The sequence below is a fragment of the Mauremys mutica genome, chromosome 1 (assembly GCF_020497125.1).
Source record: "Mauremys mutica isolate MM-2020 ecotype Southern chromosome 1, ASM2049712v1, whole genome shotgun sequence".
Classification (NCBI taxonomy): Eukaryota; Metazoa; Chordata; order Testudines; family Geoemydidae; genus Mauremys; species Mauremys mutica.
Window position 1 is genome coordinate 9,434,672 of NC_059072.1, and position 15,404 is coordinate 9,450,075.

Genomic DNA, 15,404 nt, shown 5'->3' on the forward strand with positions numbered 1-15,404 from the left:
CCGGGTCTCAATTCTAGTCAGAACTAGGCAATGCTTTGAAGTAAAGCAAGCACAAGGAGATGATAAACGTTTTCTAATCTCAGCCGTAGTGGCTACCATTTAAAAAGTCAGCATTTACCAGTAGCTACCACCAGGAGTGCTGGAACAGTTTTTGTAGTAGGGGTGCTGAGAGACATTGAACCAAACTGTACACCCTGTATATGATGGAAACCACTTCAAGCCAGGGGGTGCAGCAGCACCCCTCGTTCCAGCACCTATGGTTACCACCCGGTGTTATCTGCGATATCCTTGGCATTCCCCTACATTTAGGGTGACTAGATAGCAACTGTGAAAAAATAGGAGAGGGGGTGGGGGATAATAGGTGCCTATATAAGGAAAAAGTCCCCAAAAATGGGACATCTGGTCACACTACCTACATTTAGAAGAGGAGAATTTTGGCTTTTTAATGGCAATCTTTGTATGCTGAGTTCCAGTTGTGGGTGAAGACTTGGGATGGTTCAACTACCCCTTCTTTATAACATAGCACTCTTTCCTCCACGGCTCGTTTGGCTCATATAGGAACAAGGGGCCAGTGAATCTGTGGTATCAGATCAGGCCATTGGTCCTGTCGGATCACCAGTGCCCCATAACTGATGCTTCAGAGATAATTGGAAACCCTCTCTTGACTAAGTCGGGCTTTGGTCTGGTAGTTAATGCACTGGACTAGGACTCAGGAGCTGTGGGTTCAGTTTCTCACCTCTGCCACAGACTTCCCTGTGTTACCTTGGTCAAGTCACTTAATCTCTCTGCCTCAGTTCCCATCTGTAAAATGGGGATAATAATAATGCATCCTTTCTCCCACCTGTTGTCTGTTTTTGTCTATTTAATACAGTAAGTTCTTGGTGTTAGGAACTGTATGGATGGATATATCGTGAGAAACAGTCTGTGCCCTAATGGGATCCTGATCTCAGTTGGAGCCTCTATACTCTACAGTGGTAAAAATGGATTGGCTAGTTGTGCTGTGGGCGACCTTCCACCCTGCCTGCTATTCCAGTGCTGAGTTAATCCCCTCTTCCTTGCTCTGCTAGTGCCCCTGCTTATACCAGTCCTTGGCCCTGAACTCAGCTCTATCGATGCACCCCAGTGCTGCTCCTACCCTGAAATCTTTTGCCTCTGCCAATGCGTCTCCGTCACTAGCTCCATTATATGTCTGGGGTAATCGGGGAGCAGGCATCCCCTGAGCAGAGGCAGTCAGTGGCACTGAGTGGGGAGGCGGTTTCCTGAACAAAATGGGATTAGATTGGGAGATCCTCAAATGCCTATTTAGTTCTGAGCTGGGCCAGAATTCTCTGGCCTCGCCTTCTCTGCTTTCTGAATGCCAGACCCGGAAGACAAGGAAGGCTCCCCTGATTTTTTTTGCATGCAGTCTTCCCCACTCTAGATGTAAGGCCCAAGGCTACCACAGCTCGTGGGGTTTCTCCGGTAGCTCAGGCAGTAGGGACTTGTTTCATTGAGTATATGATTTGAGTTCCCCTTGTGGCTGCATGGAGTGGAATAGCTGATGACCACAAAGTCTCTGTGGTTATGGACTGACTGACTGACTTGGTTTCTCTCTGCCAGGATTTCAGGCAGGCAGCTGAAATATGGTTTGTTGTTATGGGGTTTGGCTCACTCGCCGATTTACGTGAGTATAGACTTCTGCTAGAGACTCGTGACTTCCTGATCTTACTAAAATTACAAAGGGGGAAAACATCCGCCCACCGGCACTAGACTGCAACGGCAACCTTGTCTACCAGCCCGAGCCAGCATGAAAAGAGCTGCTTGCTGAGTCATGGAGAGGCTGTAGGTTTTCTGAGTCAGATCCTCACGTTCGGCTTCCTTGCCATTGCTGGGAGAGCAGTGGTGTCTAGGAAGTGCTGTTCACTGCTCCGAAAGGCTAAGGTGCTCGGTTTGGCTGCTGATCTGAACTGCTTTGGCTGGGATGGAAATCCTGTGGAAGCCTGCCGGGTACTAACGGTCCGTGTGGGCCCTGCTGCTGCGCAGTAGAAGTTCCCGAGCACGCTTTGATCTACTCCTGTTTCAAAGTGGTGTAGATCAAAGTCCTCTAGAGAATTTTTAGTGCGTGGCAGCAGGGTCAACAAGGACAGTTAGTGCACGGCAGGGATAGTGCAAGAGAGCTTTGCACGCCAGCTTGCTGCTGACTAACTGTTCATATAGACAGGCCCTTAGACTGTCATTTCTCTGCGGCAGGGATTGTGATGATCTGTTTGTACAAGGCCCCGATCTTTATCTGGAACCCTAGGCATGACCATAATACACCTATTAATCTCTCTCCTTCCTGCCTTCCCAGTGCGGCTCTCTAAGAGTTCCACAGGTTGACTCCTTGCCTGAGGACGTTGTGAAGGTAGGACTGTAACAGGGTTTAAAAGAGAACTGGATAAATTCATGGAGGCCAAGCCCATTAATGGCTATTAGCCAGGATGGGTAAGGAATGGTGACCCTAGCCTCTGTTTGTCAGAGGGTGGAGATGGATAGCAGGAGAGAGATCACTTGATCATTACCTGTTAGGTTCACTCCCTCTGGGGCACCTGGCATTGGCCACTGTTGGCAGGCAGGATACTGGGCTGGAAGGACCTTTGGTCTGACCCAGTATGGCCGTTCTTATGTGCAGTACCTCATAAGGCTGTTGTGAGGCTTCATTGGTTAGTGACTACACGGTTCTTAGAGATCCTCACTGCAGACAACTATCTCGCCATTTCATGAAAGGGAGATCAAGAGTTGGGAGGTGACTTGTCCAATGGCTCATAGTGAGTCGGTGGCAGAGCCTGGAGTAGAATCCAGCTTGCCGTTCTGTCCTTTAACCACCATGCTGCCACTCATCTCTGCAACTGATCTTGTTTCCAAAAAGGTACCTTCCAAAAGGTACAGAGAACAAGCCACCAAGATAGTCAAGGTTTTAGTCACCACCAACCCAGGCAGGATTTGAACTAACAACCTACTTTGGTGGTGCAAGGCTATTCTGTCTATCTTCAGTACCTATGTGACCCACATTAGTGTGATATCTGAGCTTCTGACAGTCTTCCATGCATTTATTCTCACAACACCCCTGCAAGCTAGGGAGGTGAGGCACAATCAGAGTGACTTGCCCAAGGTCATAGAGGAAGTATGTAACAGAGCAAGGAATTGAACCTAGGTCTTCCAGTTGTGGGTTAGTGCCGAACCACTAGACCAGTGGTTCTCAACCTATTTATCGTTGTGGGCCACATATGCAGCCCACAATGTGTTATTTGGGCCACAGGTTGAGAACCCCTGTGGCCCCCCTATGCCCAGCACCAGCCCTTGCCCAGAGACCCCTCCACAGAGTGGGGCCAGGAGTGGACCCCACTGCAGGGCTGGATGGCAGGGCAGCTCTGGACCCCGCTGTGTGGCAAGGCAGCGCAGCCCCAGCGCCCTGAACCCTCCGCGTGAGGCAGAGAAGGGAAGGGGAGCCCTGGCGGCCCCGGACCCCAGCCACATGGGCCCTGCGGCCTTTAGCACACAGCTGTGTGCTAACATGGCCCACGCATTGAGAACTGCTGCACTAGAGCATCCTGCTCTGCTCACCATAGTTACTGCTAGGACACCATAGGTATTGTTTTTTTTTTTTGCTGTAGTCTTTGGGGAGCACATTCGCTGAGGGTCGCAGGACCACTCCAAACCTGACAGCTTTCCCTTCCAAGCATGAAGTGCGCTGCTTTGACCTGCCTTCGCTGATAGAAACCCAGAGCGCATCATTCATAAATGGAAAAGTACAAATAAAGTCTGCATACAATTTCCCCCCTTTGGAGAAGGAAAGAAGCACACAAGACCGACGGTAATTGCCTCACTCAGTGATGACCTCTGGAGAGGGCTCAGATACTGAGGTGATGGGCACCATCCAAGAACCCAAACAGAATAGCCTTGGAGATCCATGAACATCACGGTGCATAGCTGGTGCTTTAAATGCCTTGGGCGTAACCTACTGCAGAAGTTAAGCTCTCTATTTAGGACAAGCTGCAGGTTTTGCTGGGATGTGTTTTTTGCCACAGGCTCAAGAGAAAAGCTGCTGTAAAGTGGGGCCCCCTCAAAGAGAGAACTGCCTTCAGTTTCCATCAGGCAACAAACCGACTGCAAGTTCAGGGAGGAAGGATTTAGCTGAAGTTAGAAGCCGGTCTTTGTTGGGGAGTTGTTGACAATGTCCTTGTATGAGTTCTCGCTCTATGCAACTTTCCAAAGAAAAGCCTCTGTCCATGGTAATCAGGGTTTATTAAAAGAAGCCAGGAAAATGTTTAGCTGAGATTAAAGGGATTGTGTAGCTGCACTTGGTGCTGAATTGCTTCACAGCGACTCTGTTGCTGGGAGCCTGCCTCGTCAGCATACGTGTCCGGCCTCCTGTGTCCCGGGAAATGAATAGCTGTGCATGAGTGGAGCAAAAGTAAACAGCGGAATGCACTGCCAGATTAGTGCTGGGCTTCATTAACTGCTAAACCCATACAGCAGGCGTCTCCTAGCAGAACTGGGCACAGGCTTGAAGAGAACTCGCCGAATCACTCTGGTCAGGCTCTGTGTCGCAGCGGAGACCTGACTCTCTCTCTAATCACAGACCAGTTGGGGGGCTGGAGTTGTTGGCTGAGAAACCCCCTAACGCCTCTGGTTGTGGGATGGTGTCTCATTCGTATCCTAGATTCAAACCTGTCCTTTGATTTTTGGCACCTAGCTGATCCTGAACCCAAAGGGGCCTGTCTTGGCCCAGTGCAGCTGGAATATCATCAGTGATTGTTCTGGCAGAGGATCAGCCCCCCAGGGGCCCAAATCTCACAGCTGATCTTTCACAATCTCTGCGGTTGGATGGGACTATAATCAAGATCCGTTGATCTCATCCGTTTTCCACCTGTTCATACCAGAAGCGGGTGTGTGTCACAAAAGGAGGAATGTTTAATCTCCTGTGTTTATGCCGGGGGATGATCCAGCTGTGGTGGGGCAGAGATTCATGGCAGGGTTTACAATAGCAGTCAGGGGAAATCAGGGTTGGGCTCCAGCACGGGCTGCTTTAAATCTGAGCCCCTGCCACAGCTTGTGAAGCGAGTTCAGTCTTTTGTGTGACCTTGGTGCTGCCGAATCCGAATCCAAACCCGAATTCTCCCCCTGCTTTGGCTTGGCACTCACCCCTCCCTGTGCACTGCTCCAGATTCACATGCCAACCCCTTGCCCCCGCTGTGTACAAACTGCTTTTGAATCCACCCTCTCCTTCCTTGGGCAAAAAGGAGCTTGTTTCATTTTTCCCATTGAAACTTGCTGCGTTTTAGGATGAGCTTAACATGTCATGCGATCCTTGTGTTGTAGTTTGAATATCACGTGAGTTGCCTGTAGCCCCATTGCTCCTAAACTTTGCCCTCACCATGGGATGCGCTGACCTCTTCCCAGAGGGCTGCACGCTGGCCTGTCTTTGGAATCGCCCACGAGAGGTTCCTGAGGAAGGGCCTAATGGTATCCTCTAACCAAGATGAGACTGAATGTAGGGGGCAGATTGTCCTGCTTCTGCTCCTGGGGGGTTCATCCACCTTCCTCCGAAGCAGCGGGTACTGGTCTTTGATGGCGATAAGACACTGCACTAGTTGGACCTTGGGTCTGGTCCAGTCTGACAATTCCTAGGTTCCCAGGTGCCATTTTGATGCACAATGTAACCTCTGCTCTGGTGCAGCTCCCCTTTGGGGTGCAGAAGGGGAGAGCAATATCTTCCTTCTCTGGCATCCCATGGAGGTCATGCAGGATCAGGGCCATATGGGCCTAGGGGGTGTGGCAGAGGGGCTGGCTGCTCTGTCTAGCGGTGTCATCCCGGAAATCCTGTGAGCTGTTAGTGCTGCGTGATGCTGCATTAGGTCTCGCAGTGTCCCCTTTGCTCTGGTGTGGGTGGGGCATACAGAGGGAGGTCAGGCCAGCATGTACAGGCAGCTGTCCCTGCACTGGATTGGCTGCAGCCTCTGAGGGGATGCTGCCCATGAGACTCTGCAAGGGGCACCATGGAGAGTTTTCCATGGACGAGGGCAATCTGCCCCACCCCAGTTGCTCCAAAGTCCCATGGGGGTGAAGAAGCATAGAGAACTCATCTCAGATTTTCCATTGAGCCCAGTGCATGCTGGGACAGAGCTTTGGGGGTATTGCTCAGTGTTATGTGCAATTGCTTCAGGGTGGAAGAGATAGCTCAGTGGTTTGCACATTGGCCTGCTAAACCCCCCCAGATTGTAAATTCAATCCTTGAAGGAGCCATTTAGGGAACTGGGATAAAAATTTGTCTGGGGATTTGGTCCTGCTTTGTAGCAGGGGGTTAAACTATACAATCTTCTGAGGTCCCTTCCAACCCTGATAATCTGTGATTCTATGTGGATACCCAGGCAGCACAGATGTGATCACTCAATACTGTGTCTCAGCTGAGGAGCATTCAGTAACTTGAGATACAGTGCCTGTAATTTGCATATTTTTTCAATATGGACTACAGGTCCCAGCATGCACTAATCTATCTTGATGGTCAACTTGGATCAAGATAGAGCATTGCATGCTGGGACATGAAGTCTCCACAGGCCACAACTTCACACTTAGTCAAATCCTTAAGTGCAGGCTGCACTGTAGATCTCTGCACGAGGCTGACTTGGGCTCTGGTTTTTTTTGTTTTCCCTGGTAAGCAAATAGATCAGGGGTTCTCAAACTTCATTGCACCGCGACCCCCTTCTGACAACAAAAATTACTATATGACCCCAGAAGGGAGGACCGAAGCTTGAGCCCGCCCGAGCCCCATTGCCCTGGGTGGTGTGGAGGGGCAAAGCTGAAGCCCAAAGACTTCAGCCCCAGGCAGGGGGCCTGTAACCTGAGCGCCGCTGCCCAGGAATGAAGCCCTCGGGCTTCGGATTCAGCCCCAGGCGGTGGGGCTTGGGCTTCAGGCCGGGGCCCTAGCAAGTCTAAGCCAGCCCTGGCAACCCCATTAAAATGGGGTTGTGACCCACTTTGGGGTCCTGACCCACAGTTTGAGAACCACTGAAATAGATCAAAGCCTGAATGCCAGATCTCATTTTCTGCTCCCTTCCTATCTTTTGTTTCCATGTTTATTTGTTTTCTAATCAGTCTCTTTCAGGCCCTGCGGTGTGACTAGCTGGGTATTCTTACTGCATTGTATTGTTTCTGTCTTCCCAGTGGCTGTAATTTCACCATCCCCTGATGTGGGTGATAAGCATTTTGAGATGCACAACGCTCTCTTTCTCTCTGGTGCCTCATCTAAGATGTGGCAGGAACGCTGCCCACTCTCTGCTCAGTAAATAACTAATTACAGGCATCCATGTCTCTGCCCTATGCTGTGACAAACACTTCGTTGTTTTTTTAAATAAACCCAAACAATGATTGTAGCACCCAGAGGCTCCATCAGAGATTGGGTCCCCATTGTGCTTGATGCTGTATATTTACCTGGTAATAGACAGTCTGTGTCCTGAAGAACTAACAGACTAACGAGACAAAAGGTGGGAGGAGAAACAGAGAGGTGAAGGGATGTTCCCAAGGTCACACAGCAGCTCAGTGGCAGAGTCAGGAATAGACCCTATATCTCCTGAGTGCTTTCAGCTCTGCTGTCCCTGTGCCTAGCACTCCCTCTGTCTCAGGACGTCGGGTGTTCACCTTTGTCAACACTCCTTTCTTTTATGAATCTCTCAGATCACTAAGCCTTGCCTGCCCCTCACACCTCAATAAAGAAACCAACCAAACCTCTAAGGCAGAACCTCCCCCAGGCCCGTCCCCCGATCTGTTTAGATGATGAACATCTTAGGCCAGGGGCTGTCTTGTTCAGTGACTGGCAGGGCAGACGCTTGTTAGACTTCTCCCTGTATGTGAAGACTTTCCCCCATGAGGCTTACTATTTTGAAGTGCACTTTATACTCTGTAAAAGTATTTGTGGCATCTGAAAGTCAAGCTGGGTTCTTTCTGGCTTATGCCTCCAAGCTTCTACAGGCTGGCGTGTGTTCTCCATAACCCCTGTGTAGCCAAGTTGTTTTCAGTCAGCTTGCCTAGCTGCTACCATGGGATGAATTTTCCTTTGCGTTTGGACCCTAGCTTCCTGACCCAACCATGAGCTCTGTATAGGCAGACCTCACTGCAGGATTGGGGCCTTGGTTAACAGTGTGATGCTTGACCCATGAGCCACCATAGAACCTGTTTCCTTATCCTGTAGCTGTGCTGTCTTTGCAGGGCTGAGAGAGAGGAAAAAGTAATAAAAACCTCTCTTAAAAGATGCTTTTCCCCTTATGTATTTCTAGTGCTCCAATCACCCCGGTGTCTAGGCAGCCATTAGAAACACAGATTGTAATTCACAAGTGACAAGAACTAGTTTTGGGGGGCACCGTGTGACATTTCAGAACACTGGGTCCAGCTTTCTCCTTTGAAAGAGTCCACCCTCGAGACAGGAGCTGAAGAGGAATCGCTGCACAGGGACAACTCATCCCGTCGCGACTCTATCCATCATAATAAAGATTATTAAAAGCCCTGCTTACAGCCCCGTGTGACTGGCTGGCTGCAGAGAGAACTGTTTCTCACTGATGAAAGAGAGAGAGAGGGAGAGGGAGTCTCTTGAACTTTGTTGTGTAAACTTGATTTTCAAAATATTTGTTGGACCAGAAGGCCAAAGTAAACATGCCTCAAGTAAACTCAGCATGACCTCTGCCCAGCGTGTGTCAAATGCAGCAGCTGGAAAATTAAAGCTGGGGGTGGGTGGAGGAGAGAAATGCAACTGTCCTTTGTGAGATTTTTGTGTAGACCTGAATTGCGTAAAAACTCGGAAAAGTGACTGTGTGATGCCAGATTTATTCCTTCTGGGTGGCTTTCTGGTCAGATCTGATCAGTTTCCAAGTCACAAGAAGATAGGCCAGACCCTCAGCTGATGTAAATCCTAGAATATCAGGGTTGGAAGGGACCTTAGGAGGTCATCTAGTCCAGCCCCCTGCTCAAAGCAGGACCAATCTCTAGACAGACTTTTTCCCCAGCTCCCTCAAGGATTGAGCTCACAATCCTGGGTTTATCAGGCCAATGCTCAAACCACTGAGATATCCCTCCCCCATATTTGTAGCTCCATTGATGTTAGTGGATTCACACTAGGTGTGGATCTAGCCTAGTGGTTCTAAGGCCTTAGCCGCACCTTCAACTCTCTGGGATCTGAAAATCCTGCTGTGTTCACCTTCCCACTTGCAATCCTTAGCACCAGATCTCACCACCCTTGTTTCATAATTAACACCATTTATATCAGTGGAACAACTCAGCATGAGTAGGGGTGGCAGAGCCTTGCCCTTTGAGACGGGTTCCAAAGGAGTTTTGCTTCTGCTCCTGACAAAGAGAGAAGAGGCACTTCGTGAAAGTCTGACCCAGGCTTTGAACAGCCTAATGTTCAGGGGTGTGTGGATTGTGACTGTCTTTGATTTGGAGCATGCTCTAATGGTTGCCTCTAATAAGACTTTTGCGCTCAGCACTTAGTTGAAAGTTCGACATGTGATGTGTGAGCCAGAATGAAATCCAGCTCAGTCTCCGGTAGCTGTATGAGCTCTGCAGGACTCAAAGGACCTGAACTGGCTTTTGTTAAATAAGCAGCTATGAAGAGGAGGAGGTGCAGTTTCACAGGTCCTGGCTACCATACAGATGCAACTATGTCAGGGAACCCAATAACAATGGAGCTGTCTTCAAACATGGCTAAAGCAGGGTTCTGTCTCCGGGTAAAGAGGGGAACTTAGCTGTGTGTTTAAAACCTATGCCAACTTACAGCTGTCTCTTTAAACCTACATAGTTAAAGCACCATTCAGCGTTTGCAGTGATACGGGACAATGGTGTTGGGAAACTCCTTTATGTGCATAGTGTAGACAGGCTAGAAGGACACAGAGTGCCAGTATATGTATCATCTTTGTCTGCACTAAAAACTGCAGCTCCAAGGCGTGAAACGGAAAGGTTTGGGTTCCCACTGGGGCTGAACAGAAAACCGTTTTGTTTCATGAAAGATTTCAAGGTTTCAAAATTTTGATTTCATTCTGATGCAGAAAAAAAGTTCCTGCCCTATCTGATTTGGAGCAGGGACCTAAACCTAGGTGTCCCATGTCCTAGGTCAGGGCCAAAAACCAGGCTATAGAGTCAGTGTCTCTTTCTGGCTCTCCTCCTGTCTGGTCCTATGAATATTTCATTTACACAAAGTGGAACGGCACCAGGAGAAGAGGGAGGGAGGGACACTGACTCTATTAGTTACTTCTAGGAAAGAGGTGACTCTCTACCAGAGAGAAAGGGTGGTTAAGGCACTGAACTTGGCTACAGAAGATCTGGGTTTAATTCCTATCTCTGCTACCCATTCCTTGGGGAAGTCACTAAATCTCTCTTCTACTCAAGTTTCCCATCTGTAAAAAGGGGATCATAATTCATTCTGTCTTGTCTGTTTGGATTGTAAACGCAGGCACAGGAACTATGTGCCTATGTAGTGCCTAGCACAAGGGGACCCCTGTCAAAGCCAGGGCTTCGTAATGCAAATACGCATCCATATCTGTGGCCATTAACCCTTTACATTATGCTTGCTTCCAATGCATTTCTCTGTTGTGTTATGGGGGGGGTGTGGCTGGTTATTAATCTGCCATGAGATTTCTGCCCGTCTTTTCTTTCCAGGAGGGTTCCTTTGTGCTGGTTTTATAGAGCGAGAGCAGAGATGAGAAAGGTGGCATTAGCAATTAAATGTGCTCTGAGGATGACATGGTTTTGAAGGCTGGAGGGGCGGGAAATTCTCCATAGTAATATACTTTTGTTTTCCTCTCCCTTTGCTTGTAGGACAAAATCCACGAAGGGACTTTGAAAACACTTGCTGTTCCGCATCCTCACTCGCTTGGGAATACAAAACTTTCTAACCATGTCGGCGGCCATGTGGAAATGGACTTGCCTGATTTCCCACCTGCTCCTATCTACTATGATGTCATCCCTCGCTAGGCAACAGCCGCCTCATCCAAAGAGGCCCTTTGCCACTTTCCCCGGAGAGCAGGCAGAGGGGACTTTTAACCACTTGGTGGTTGATGAAAAAACTGGGCACATTTACTTGGGGGCCGTCAACAGGATCTACAAACTCTCCAATGACCTAAAAGTTCTGGTGACCCACCAGACTGGTCCGGATGAGGATAACCCAAAGTGCTATCCTCCCAGGATAGTCCAGACTTGCAATGAACCCTTGACTCTCACTAACAATATCAACAAGATGCTCCTGATAGACTACAAGGAGAACAGATTGATCGCCTGTGGGAGCCTTTACCAGGGGATCTGCAAGCTGTTGAGGCTGGAGGACCTCTTCAAGCTGGGAGAGCCCTTCCATAAGAAGGAGCATTACCTCTCTGGGGTAAACGAGAGTGGCTCTGTTTTTGGAGTCATTGTTTCTTACAGCCACATGGATGACAAGCTGTTCATCGCCACAGCCGTGGACGGCAAGCCGGAGTACTTCCCCACCATCTCCAGCAGGAAGCTCACCAAGAACTCCGAGGCGGACGGGATGTTCGCTTACGTCTTTCACGACGAGTTCGTGGCCTCCATGATCAAGATCCCCTCAGACACGTTCACCATCATCCCAGACTTCGACATCTACTACATCTACGGCTTCAGCAGCGGCAACTTCGTCTACTTTCTGACCCTGCAGCCCGAGATGATCTCCCCGCCTGGCTCCACCACCAAGGAGCAGGTCTACACCTCCAAGCTGGTCCGGCTCTGCAAGGAGGACGCAGCCTTCAACTCCTACGTTGAGGTGCCCATTGGCTGCGAGAAGAACGGGGTGGAGTACCGGCTCCTCCAAGCAGCCTATTTATCAAAAGCAGGTGCCATCTTGGCCAGGTCCTTGGGTGCCAGCCCCGACGACGATATCCTTTTCACAGTCTTCTCCAAGGGGCAGAAGAGGAAAATGAAGTCCTTGGATGAGTCTGCTCTGTGCATCTTCATCCTGAAAAAGATCAACGACCGCATCAAAGAAAGGCTTCAGTCCTGCTACAGGGGAGAGGGGACCTTAGATCTGGCCTGGCTCAAAGTCAAGGACATTCCCTGTAGCAGCGCGGTAAGTCACGTGTTTAACCAGCCATGCTGAGCTCCACCACCTGAGCTACTTTATGTGGCTGTTTTGTACCAGGACAGTGTGGCCTACTGAGTAGATCAGACAACTAGGAGCTATAGCTACTGGGTTCCATGCCAGGCTCTGCTGCCAACTCACCATGTGACCTCTTTGTGCCTCAATTTTCCTATTTGTATATTGGGGAGCATAATGCTTTCTTACCTCACAGCAGGGTTGTGATTTGTTAAAGAATTAGTGTAAGGTGCTTTGAGATATTCTGAGGGAATCCTCCTATTTACTTAGTTTTTATTCCACAAAATAATTAATTAGAGATGAAATTCCACCTCCATCCAGAAGACCAGCACAAATCCTCTGCACCACTGAAACCCTGACCCCTTATGGTGGCACCTCTGAGTGGAATTTTACCCCAAAAATCTTAATTTGAGGCAGAGTCTAAACTAATTTGCACAGTGAGATTTGCTAAGAAATGGCTTGATTTTTTTTTTAGGGGTCTGGAACATAGACCATTAACCCACTGAAGTCCCCAATTCCCAATGCAGAGCCAGTTCTGCAATGTCTGTGCACCAAAAAATGATAAGGGAATAGCTTGAAGATCAGAGCTAAATACTACAAGATTCAAGGGGAAGATTCGGGGGGGGAGGGGGCGAGGTGCTTGGGTTTATTCTGCAAATAAGCCCAAGCATGCTTGTGTTGACTGATGGTGTAGGCTACACTTGTTGGGATCTGCCTCAACCCGGGCGGTGTATTGCAGCCTTTGATACGCTGTACCGAAATCAGCAGTACAGCGTGCACTGCATCGGGGCTGCATGTAATAGTTAGAGCGCTGTGCTTTGGTTTTTCCGTCTTAATTAGCTCTGTCAAGTGAGAGGCAAGTTCAAGTCTGAGCAAAGGGAGAATGGAAAACACAGTGTGCTTCCACTGCCCCCCGGACGAATGGCAGAGTCGGAACGTGAGCACTTAATTTGTGCCTGGGCTTGCATTGCTGAGCCTGGTACCTCTAGGCTTGGCAGGCAGTTCATAGCCCCGGCACCTCTGGGCTTGCTGTATCAGTTATGAATGTAAAATAAGTGCCAGAGCTCCGGCGCCTCTTTCATTGCAAACTAAGCCCTGTGGAATGCCCCCCAGTCAGGTGGCAGACTTGGAATGCCTCCTCTTTGATTCGCACGGTACCCACCCCGCTTTCTTCTGGGGAGTCCCCATTTGGTTCACTGGCAGAGAAATTGTCTGATTTAGTTTCTGTGGGTAGTTTCCCTGTATGTTTAGCCCACTGGCAGCGTAAAGGAGCCTGAAAGTGGGCAGAAATCCCATCTCTGCTCCTGGTAGAAAGAGGCCTTGGTGTAGATGAGAATCAGGCCCTCTCTTTGAATCAGATTCCTTCTGCCCATTGGAGCCAAAGCAACCCTCCTGTTGACTCCAGTGGGAGAAGGATCAACCCCAGGGGTACATCTGGGTTTGATTTTCTGGCACATGGCCGTTTCAAAGAGCTGCCCTTAGGTTGAAGCTGAGGACTTTCCGCTGGGGTTACTTGGTTGGGCCGCTAAACCTCCCCACATAGGGGTATGTGCTGCCTGTAGACATACTCCTGCAGCGAGTCGTGCTGGGAGTTTGGGACGCTGAAACAAAACACAGAACCTCACTAACCCCATCATTTCAGTGGCATTGCTAAGCCATAAAAGGGACAGTTAGCTCCCTGTGGTCCCTATAATGAGTCCTCGACGAAAACAACTATTACATTGCATAGGAGAACGTGAGCAAAGAGTTGGAGGGAGAGCATGGCCTGGTGGTTGGAGCAAGGGACTGGGACTCTGTTCCTTTCCCAGCTTTGCTCTGTGACCCAGGCAGGGAAAGCTGCCAAAGCATTATTGGGCCTCAGTCTACATCTGTACAGTGGAGAAAGTGCGTAGAGAGCCCCGAATGAAAGGCACGATTCGGAGTATTGTTCGATTCTGAACCCTTACGTCCAGAAGCACTTTGCTCGGGAAGCAGCCCTCTGGATTTCAGTGGGCTGCCCCCGGGAACGGTACTAATTCCTCAACTTAAATACAGCGGGCAGAACCCAGCCCCTAAGCCTGGACAGTGTAGTCTTTCAGTAAGTGGAGGTGGCTGCAGAGATGTCTGGGATAGACGTCTCTCTAGGGCCTTCTGTCCATTGGTGATTTGCCCCAGTTACAGCCCTTGTCAGCCATCCGCCAGCATGGCTGCATGTGTAAAATGTATCCACAGAGCGGCTTTGCCTGTCAGCACAATGGGAATTGAAGGGTGGCAGGCTACACTGCTGCCTCGCCATCAGAAACGGAAGTCCCCAGCCTGGCCAAAGGCCTCGGCGGACCCACGGGGTGGGTGGTGAGAAGCTCTGGGAATGCTACAGTGAGACTGACAGAGATTAGGCGGAGCTGGTTGGGCTTTTAAGAGATGTGGTCAAACATAGGTCTTGATTTTTTTGCTCTCCTGTAGTAAACAAAGAGTTCATTCCTAAACGCTACAGCAATAGCCCCCCACGCTGTAGACACATTGCCGTGAGCTGGATCACAGGGTACGGCTCCTCCGGCCCCATGTTTTTTGAATAGGGCAGCAAGCAGTTAACAGAAAATCCGATTCCCTCCCGCTTTGTGGCTGCTTCCTTCTCCTTCCCCGTGCAATGGTTGTTCACAGCCACAACCAAGTTCGTAGAGTCTTATCAGTGAGCCATCCCGGCACGCGGCAGTAACGGGACTGCAGCATGCACACGAATAATTACAGAGCAGACGGGGAGGGGCGTGCTGCACTTGACTGCTCCAGCCAGTCAGAGCGCCTTGCTGCTGAGCCAGAGCGGCAGCTGTGACCGCTGGCATCAAGCGGAATGAGCTGTTGAGTTGGTGACTCAGCTGGCCTGCGTGCACCAAGCCTCATGCTCATCGCTTGGGCAGAAGAAGCTGGTCTGAGTCTCTCCAGCTAATGGCCCTAAGGCTTGAGCTGGCCTGGCTTGCAGAGTGAATTGGAGGCAAAGTACCAGGTGCCATTGCTTACAAAATCTGAGAGAGAGAGAGAGAGAGTGTGTGTGTGTGTGTGTGTGTGTGTGTGTGTGTGTGTGTGTGTGAGAGTGAGAGTGAGTGAAGGGGAGTAAACTAACCAAGAGCAGCAGGGTTTTGGCAGCACAAACTTTCTCACCAAGTAAAGTTTTCAGAAAGGGAAGAATGAAGAACAGCAGATAAATGGATGAATGAAAGATAGTGCACGTTCCTTCCCTTTTAAGGGCAGAAGGCAGTAGTTACTAATCTGCAGCATAAATCAGGGAAAATTGGTCATTTTTTATGACTGCTCGGTGGCTTTT

General features: G+C 49.7%; 1 protein-coding gene across 4 annotated transcripts in view; it reads left to right on the forward strand.

The window, feature by feature from the left end:
• The window catches only part of PLXNA4 (plexin A4), a 684,054-nt gene that overhangs the window by 59,926 nt on the left and 608,724 nt on the right, over positions 1-15,404 (forward strand). For all 4 annotated transcript variants that reach the window (XM_045028652.1, XM_045028703.1, XM_045028642.1 and 1 more), the window contains one exon: positions 10,822-12,079. In XM_045028652.1, the coding sequence (XP_044884587.1) occupies positions 10,901-12,079 (1,179 nt within the window). In that variant the 5' untranslated portion in view covers positions 10,822-10,900. The remainder of the gene's footprint in view (positions 1-10,821; positions 12,080-15,404) is intronic.